Below are 9,165 nucleotides of genomic sequence, written 5' to 3' on the forward strand. Positions count from 1 at the left end.
GGGGGCTAGAAGATCCTACTATTTAATTACATAATCACTACAAAGTTCCAAACTGTCATGGTTTAACCCCAGCCAGCAATTAAGCACCACACAGCCACTCACTCTGGCCCCTGGGATGCAGTATAGAATGGGAAGGGCAAAAATGAGAGAACTTGTGGGTTTTCTTGTGTTTTCGGCGTGTTTTTTTTTCTATTAAAGAGAGTTTAATAAGTAAAGCAAAAGTCACACACAAAAGCATAGCTAAACAAGGAATTCATTCACCACTTCCCATCAGCAGGCAGGTGTTCAGCCATCTCAAGGAAAGCAGGGCTCCATCACATGTAACAGTTACCTAGGAAGACAACTGCCATCACCCTGACCATCCCCTTTCTTCTCCCAGCTTTATATACTGAGCTTTGACAGCGTATGGTATGGAATATCCCTTTGTCCAGTTTGGGTCAGCTGTCCCAGCTGTGTCCCCTCCCAGCTTCCCATGCACCCCCAGCCTCCTCGCTGGCAGGCCAGCATGAGAAGCTGGACAGTCATTGCCTGCTTAGCAACAACCCAAAACATGAGCATGTTATCAACATTTTCTGGTCCCAATCCAAAACAGTACTACATCAGCTATCAGGAAGAAAATTAACTCTATCCCAGCTGAAACCAAAGCACAAACACAGAAAAGTAGCTTTTACATTTTAATCCCTAGCATAAAGACCATATTGCTGTAGAGCTACCCTCTGTCTCATCTCTAAAGTCATGAGGACTATTCCTGACCAGGGATTCTATCCTTTGGAAAAAAGAAAAAAAAAGAAAAATCAAGACAGAAGGAAGTACCAGAGGCTGTTCTGGAGGAGTTTTGTTTGGTTTTAAAGAATAAAAAATCTGAACACCCTACTTTACCAGAGGGAATCACCAAGCAGCATAGAAGCTCACCTCCCTGTTCAAAAATAAATGAAGGACACACAGAATTAAGTTTTATTGTACTTTTGCAGGCAAAGAAACAACCCCAAAGTTTTGTCAGGAAAAGACAGTGTTCTAGTCACTGCAGTCTGCAGAGAAAAGCCAACAATGGGAACAGAGTAAACAAGCACTCATTTGAGAAGTAGAAATATTTTAATTGTCTTCATATAAACTATTATTAATGCATATTACACAAGTATCTAGGCATGAACAAAAGTTTAAAGACGTCCTGCTGTTCCTTCAACAGTTAGCCTCTCTTCTCCTCAAGTTTACAAGAAAGCCAAAACAGAACCAAAACAGTAGCTGTAGTTAAATAATATTAATTATTAATAAACAGCAATCTGAATGTATTTCCTCAGATCCACATGGAGGAAACGTACGAGTTATGCCAAGCTCCATTTTAGGAACTCAACCAGAAGGTTTTTTATTCAAAGTGACACTACGGCATACTAGCGAAACTGCTTTCCTTACTCAGGAAGGAGAGTTACAAAGACCTCACCTCACCTGTTAGTTTTATGAACAGAAATAGTCTTTGGCAAGGAAGACCTAGTATACTCATGATGATGATACAGTTTACTATTACACAACAGTGTTAAGTAGTTGATTAATCGTCTTCTGTACCACAATTTTCCATTCTTAAGACACTGCTGACTTCAGCTTCAACAGCTGGAGGATGATGGGAACAAAGTCATTTTGCAAGTTTCCCTCTTTACGAAAGAAATGTACGAACTGTGCCCTTTATCGTCCCCCTGCAAATAGGGCACTTCCTAAGGGACGGTGCACATTCTTTGCATACCACTAAGTGACCACATGGAATAAAAACAATAGAAACTTCTTTGTCCATGCAAACTTTACATGTTCTTTCCTCTTGCAACCTTCTTAATTGTTCTTCCATAGGTAAACCTGGAAAAAAATATTTAACTTTAAGAAGCCTGAATACATGTGCATTCCAATTAGAATACAGCCATGTTCCATTTCACCCTTTATTTCCCTATCTGTATTCACTAAATATAGATGGCAGTGAGAAAATGAGTCCATTTCCCAGAGCTCAGGAAGTGGCATGCAAGGAACTAGTCCATACTTTCCACTTCTGTGAGCTGACAAACAGCTCAGCGATTGGAGGCCAACTGTAGTTCTTGAAACTAACCAGTGTTTACGTTTTAGCAAATGCCATATTTTTCTTGCCTGGATATTAGAAGCACAGAGCACAGCCTGACTGGTGGAAGTGAGCTATACTCAGGCTTATATATTCTTCTGCAGACTATTAACATATTAAGCTACAGGACTAAAAACAAGAGCAAACTCCATGTCTGTCAAGTTTGTATCTACCCAGCTGTTGGTCAAGCTAGATCTTAGGACACCTAAAACCCATTCTGGAAAAGGGGGTTTGATGATGACACCTGCTGTGAAATGCTAACCTACTATTCACTATCCAGTCTTTACCAAATGCCTGAATGAGAGCTTGTACCAGGCACAAGTTCAGCATGTGCTTGAATTGTTGAGCTCCAGAAAGCTCTACCTCCTATGATGCAAAAGCATGTGTAAGGCACAGGATATTGCTTGTAGCAGGTAGACTTGCAACTCTGCACACGCACTTAACTTTTTCAGGGAAGTCGATCTTACCAAAGCAGAATTAGGGAGAGGGTAAAGCATAAAACCTATTTCTTAACCAAAGTAATTTTCATTGTTAGCTATGTGTCCCACAATACCCTTTAAAATAAGAAGGTAGAATTTAAGGTACCTGAAACATCTTCTGTGGGAATATACTTCATGTTCTTCTCCACTAAAAGAAGATGAAAAAAACCCTAGTCATTTCACTAATCTATATTCAAACAGCATCTGATTTGTTTTTATTTTTAGGTTGCTATGACAGCACTGATTAGACTTCTATAAACTTACATTCTTTAAAAACAAAAAGACATACCAAATAAATCTTTGTACAGTACAGGGTCACAATCTCGTAGACAGTTTCTGAATATGCTGGCTGCTTCATTTCCTTTCACTAAAACTGTATCTATTAGTTCCCTTGCTTGCAGTGGTGTCTGAGTCTTTTGCTTAATAACATCATGCTCAAGTTCCGTTATCACTTCAGCTGATAACAAACTCCCGAGGATTGGAAGTACACATGTCAAACGCTGGAACAAAGCCATTCGATTCTTCCGGATTAAGGACAAATCATCTGGAATGCAAAGGGGATTAGATGTTTGTTAGGAATATGCTACTCCAAGTTGCATTTCTGCTTAACAATAATTGATACATTCTTTAAACCCTACTTGAAATGTTTATTAATGATTTGTAGTAAGCAAAGACCTCAGTAAGTTTTAGTAGTACTCACAAAGAACAGACTTAAGAAAACCACATACAAGCAGCTTCTGAGCTGAAGCCTTTTCACCAATGGAATCTCCTGCTCCCATCTCTAGATTAAATACCTCACAAAAGCAAGACTTATGTTCTCTGCCGAATTGCAAAGAAAAAACAACGCCTCTGCATAACACCAACGCTAACTCACCAACAACCAACAGGTTAACTTTAGTCAGTGGCAAAGTCATGTCTGAGATGTAGACAGAATCACACTTTCCTAAGAGGTGTCCAACAGAATTATGTGCAAGAAAACCAGAAGTACAGCACAACCAAACTCAGGAGATTATTTTTTCTTCTAAATAGTCTATCACAAGCAACAACAAAAAGATAATTTCCATTAAGATTTAGTGGCTGAGTCCACCTATGCTTTTATGATAGAACATGCAAGTAGGAAAGAAGCAGTCCTAATTCAATTTATAATTGAGACGTTTCATTACTGCTTCACAGACTCAGAAACAGTAGGATTGTTTTATGCTTCAAAACTTGTATGATATTAAAACAACAGGAAGTCTTAAAGATGCATCAAATACACACTGTTAAACAGCTGACCTACATGGTTGAGTCAGACAGAAAAGCAGACCTTTGGCTGTCCTATAGAATTAAAATTTGTAAAAGTTTATGGCATCTTGTAGGAGATGGATATGGTGGCTCACCAATTCAAGCAACTTAAAGAGCAGGCAAATTTGGAAAAAAAATTAGTGTGCCAAGTAAAGTATTTTCGTCCCATTTATTTCATTAACAGCAATATAAAGGCACACAAATTTAAAAATATGGCGTTGTTCCTGTGGAGAGAATCAGGTGATTCTGAACCTTTGGCACCTGTAGGAACCATCCTCCTGAAAGGGAATGAAACAATTCCCAGACTGCTAGTTCCATACAGATACCCTGACAATGTTTTTACAGAAGCTGATCCTAATAGCAATTAAACTAAATCACTTAGTGAATAAAAACAATTATAAAAAACATACATAACACAAACCACTTCTTTCACTTTTATGCATGCCTCACACGTACCTGATGCCACTTCTTCAAATTGTCTCTCTTTCTCTTCTTCCCTCTTTTCATCTTCAGCAGTGAGCAGATCAGACACAAGATCATTAACAGTCTTGTAGTTTTCTCCAGTGCCCAAGATTTTACTTTGCACTGTTTGCTTTATTAGCCTTCTACTGAATCCCATCTCCAAGGCAGCTTTAACCACAGGCGTGTTCATCATGATTGCATCTTCCGAATGACTGTCCCCAGGTTCAAAATGAATAACTAATCAAGGAGGGAAAAAAAAAAATCACCATGTATAACCAAGAATAACACCTACACAACCCAGAAGACATAGACATTACCTACACATATGCATATATACATGAATACCTAGCATTAAAAAGTTTCAGTGGTTAAATAGACTTTAAATAGCTAGTGTTAAAAACGGAAGCTAGTTACTTAGATTCAATTGGATTGAATCCATGATAAACTTAGATCCACGTCAGGCCTTCACTAAAATCTAGGATAATCCAGAGAAACCACAGAGAATTCCACTGTGTCTTAGCAGTTTTTATACTTAGTAATTTCTAACTTCAGCCCTGAAAAATGTCTTGGGGGGGAAAATAAAAATTCAGTTTATAGTACAAACAATTGCTCTATCCCAGCTCTTGATCAGTATTTTCCACTCAACTCACTAAGCACCAGACACATGGGATTCTGACTCATTGTCCTCAACCAGCAGGGACTATGATTGCATAACCCCCTCACCCTCTGGGAGGAGTTCACTTCCACCATAACTAGAGTCCAGCTCAGAAAGACTTCACTTTATCAGCCTGTCCTACCCTTTCCTTGACCACTGCTGCTCAACTCAGAGCATTACCTAGCTACATGCCCCCCCCAAAAAATGGAATTGCATAACTACATAGTCATGACTCTAGCAACTGTTCCACCAAGTTCAATACCATAGGGCAATTTAACAAATGCCAAATTGACTTGTTTTGTTTAACACAACCATAAAACTAAAAACCACAAGTACAGCAGATGCCAAGCACTCAAAACCAAAAATCTTAATATGAGCTACTAGTATGAAAAGAAGGAAAAAGAAAGACAAGACCTCTTAAAGGTCCTTCCTTGAATTTTGTCCATATAACGTCAAAGCTACCTAACTGTTACCATTAATTAGAAAATCCTTATAATATTGTTGCTTCCAAGAAAATCTAAGAATTCTTAAGCAAGTTAGCTTTGGATAGCCAATAATTAAGTTTGCAAAATGCTGAGGAAGTTTAAAAACATGTTTTAATATACATACTTGGGGGATCAATATTTTCATCTACAGGCGTATCAGAGGTTGACAAGAGCTGTGGAACACAACAGAAGTACATTAGTATCTTTGCTGTATTGCTTTTCCCCCTACATACCTTTTCAACACCTTCTTCCCTCAACCATACCAAGCTTTTTATCTGAATGGTACCCATTAAGTATCTTATATGCAGCTACATGTCTGCAAATTTGTGCTATATAATCAATATAGGGTTATTGCTGACCACTTCCATGGTTGGCTTACTCTTGCCAGAAGAGTTATAGATAGAAATAATTCAAGCTGTCCATGACTGATTTCTGAAGTAACAATTACTGATCGACATTATTCACCAAAACTTAAATAATCAGAATTTCCCTCTCCTGACACAAAGGAGCTCACTGCCTCATAACACTTCCCATAAGTCATCTGTACAGGTTAAACTCTACTAGTCCAAGTCCATTAGTCATGGCTCAGAACTGGTTTCATTTTTGTGCTCAAGAAGAATATATTCTTCTAGAATATTCTAGTAGAAATATATGCAGAAATGAGGCAGAAGGATGGACCGAACTCCCAAAAAGAACATCGCACTCTTCAACAAGGGGAAAACCAAAGTTACAGAACAGTAAAGCTTACCTGTTCAAGAAGATGGGGGAACCTGGCCTGAATTTGACTTACAAACTCTCCTCCTTTTACACGAAGCAGATACTCACACCTGAAACATTGACAAAAAGTGTACTAGATTATACTTTCTACACTTGCCAAAGGAAAAAACCATGCAGAACAATTAAACAATTTACAGTAACACAGCATAACTTAGATACATGTTTCTCTTCCTTCAGAAGAGAGAGTTCTCTTAACTGGAAGCTGGATGTAACCTAGGGTCTGGTGACCCTTTGATAAAGCTTTTCCATGATGTTCAGCAGTCAGTAGGCTTACATATATAAATGCAGCAGCTTTACATTCTGCTACCGCTTCTAAACAAAATGTCATGTCATGAGAAATGATACCATATCAGCGTTACTACAAAGTGCAGTGATAAACTGTTTCTATCTTGCATCTCGCCATTATTATCTCCTACTCAAATCATTCAGAAGTTAACAAAACTTAACAGCACTATCAAAGCCAGATCTGCTTCACTAATGCAGAGTTATCTTCTAAGTACATTTACTAACAGGCATTACACAGAAGGAAACAAAGGTGTCATTTAACTGTACCTAGTACATCATTAGTCCAATAGTAGCTGGTAAACTGCCCGTGAAAGACTAGTTGAATATCTACGATGAAGAATTATTAGCAGCTTTCCTGAAACTACATGCAGCTATTTCTGTCATTAATGTAGGTGTAGATTTCCACAGGCACAGTGGAATTAGGTATGCAATTGCCTTTTAATTATGGGGGACATCAAAAAGTTATTTCTGTCATTTTTTCAAATAGAGACATATTAAACAGCCACTGAAACCTTCACAGGACTTTCCACACCTAAGTAAATAAACCACACTAGCTGAAAAACTGGTTCAAGAGCATTCAGCATGGGCACAGAACTAGACTGAGGAAGTTAGATGTTCCTTCTACTTCAGTTCTCAGCAGGTTTTGCTCTCAGTCTGCTTTTTGACTGCTTCTCTCAGTTAAGTATGCTCATTAACAATGCAGCCTCATTTGCTAATAGTGATTTGGGAATGCACACAGCTTTTAATTATGAAGTAAAAAGCATTAAATATTATGCTTAATGAAGAAATGTTTTAATTAAAGCCACCTTAGCACTTTAGAGCTTTTAAACAGATACAGGAAATACATCCAAATGAAAGAGTGAATTCATACATCATATGGTGAAGTTAAACAAAACCATGAAGTGCTGTACATATCTGTCAAAATTAGAAATATTTAAGGATGTGAACAATGTATGATAAAGATTTTGCAAGTTACCTTGGAAACCACTTTGCATGCTCAATCCATGGATCATCTCCAGATTCCCAGCACCTTAACCCACCATCACAGCAAAAACACTTGACATCATCGTTGCGGCCTTTAAAAAAAACAAGGCAAAATATCTAGCAAACATTCACACAATTTAAAGTAAATGCTGACACAGCAATATGAATAAAAATGGAGACTTCAGTTTTTCTTACCTACATAGTAAAAGCCAGCATCTGCAAGCTGTTCAGGCTGAACTGGAATTCTAGTTGGCCAATTTATGAATGTTTTAACACGTGCTTCATGGGTTTGCATGCTCACATTTGAGACATTGAAACTTGGCTGGTCTCGACTGAGGCTTTCCACAAAAGGGCAGTTAGGAAAGTGTCTCCGATGCTCTGACATAGCATTATCGTTTGGTTCCCAGTTACTCAGCTGACCACCACAGGTAAAACAAGCAACTTTGTCTGCTGTCCCCAAGTAATAAAGTCCAGCCTTTGCCAGATCAGCGGGCGAAAGAAACGTCAGTGGCCATGAGTGAAAAGTGCATAGTCTAGCATCTTCTGTACTCATAGAAGGGTTGTGAAGTTTAGGTCTCAAGAATGAAAGGTCTTCAACTGCCCTAGTAGTTATTGGGTCTTGAGGAAAACTGGAAAAAGAGCCACTGAAATATCCAACTTGTTCTAAACTTGGAGAAAGTGTTATGGAATGTAGAGACGGTGAGAGACTGTTTGCAACCAGAGTTGAAAAGGCAGGAGAGGGCAGTCCGAGGTTAACTGAAAGCATGTTTTGAACAAAACTGCAGCTAGGATACAGCTGTTTATGTTTTTCCATAGCATTATCTCCTGGTTGCCAGTTGTCCCATGTTAAGCCACAACTGAAGCACTTAACTTTATCTTGCACACCAGTGTAATAAAACCCAGCCCGGGCAAGACTCCGTTCTGACACTGGCACATTAACAGGGAAAGTAGAAAACGTCGACATTCTGTAGAGTTCACAGGATAGGTCATACTTCAGTTCACCACACAAAGCACTCTGCTTCATTATGCTAGCCAAGAAAGGGCTATCTTCCATTATGTTCATAATGGACTAATTTTGGAAGAATGGGACAAGTCTTCCTCTGGGAGGTAGTTGTGTGCATTAAAGGCAATTCAGAATAACCCCTGTCTGTACAAAAGGAAGAACCTGAAAATGAAATACTTCAATGTGCAACTTTGATCACATATATGAATAGAAATAGTCTCATGATTAAGAGCCTTTAAACGTTCGGGCAGTTCTTGTACTTTAGTTTACGCAACTGCTTTCAGTGCAAGAGCTGCCCCATGCCATTCTGACAGTTGAAGAAAGCGTGTCAAAACAGACTTTCCCTTGACTCATACAGGCATCACATGCCTTCCTTGTACTGTGTATCTGGGAGACCAGTATCAAGCGGGATCCAGAGGGGGAAAACCTCAAATGCTTTTATCAAAATCCTTTGTCAATAAAGAAACTAAAATGCAGGGCAACTAAAATATCATTTTTAACCAGAACATATGTTAAGTGATTTAAGAACGATTTCACCCTAGACAGCTAATAAATATGGAGCTCATACACATAGAAGAGATTTGAGCTGGCAAACCTCGTCAGGAGGCTGAAAATAATGGTTTATCAAGCTCAAAAGGCATATGGAAAAAGAGCTC

General features: G+C 38.6%; 1 protein-coding gene across 1 annotated transcript; it reads right to left on the reverse strand.

Moving 5' to 3' along the window:
• Positions 1-1,648: 1,648 nt before the first annotated feature.
• BIRC2 (baculoviral IAP repeat containing 2) lies at positions 1,649-8,584 on the reverse strand (the record flags this gene model as incomplete). Its single annotated transcript, XM_082004298.1, has 8 exons — positions 7,702-8,584; positions 7,499-7,598; positions 6,209-6,287; positions 5,585-5,633; positions 4,315-4,557; positions 2,864-3,118; positions 2,681-2,722; positions 1,649-1,842 (listed from the first exon to the last, which is right to left on the reverse strand). Exons 1-8 carry the CDS (start codon positions 8,567-8,569, stop codon positions 1,649-1,651), a joined length of 1,830 nt encoding a protein of 609 aa, XP_081860424.1. The 5' UTR covers positions 8,570-8,584.
• Between the last annotated feature and the right edge of the window lie 581 nt (positions 8,585-9,165).

This window comes from Phaethon aethereus, assembly GCF_964289735.1.
Source record: "Phaethon aethereus genome assembly, chromosome: 1".
In the NCBI taxonomy this organism is placed as follows: domain Eukaryota; kingdom Metazoa; phylum Chordata; class Aves; order Phaethontiformes; family Phaethontidae; genus Phaethon; species Phaethon aethereus.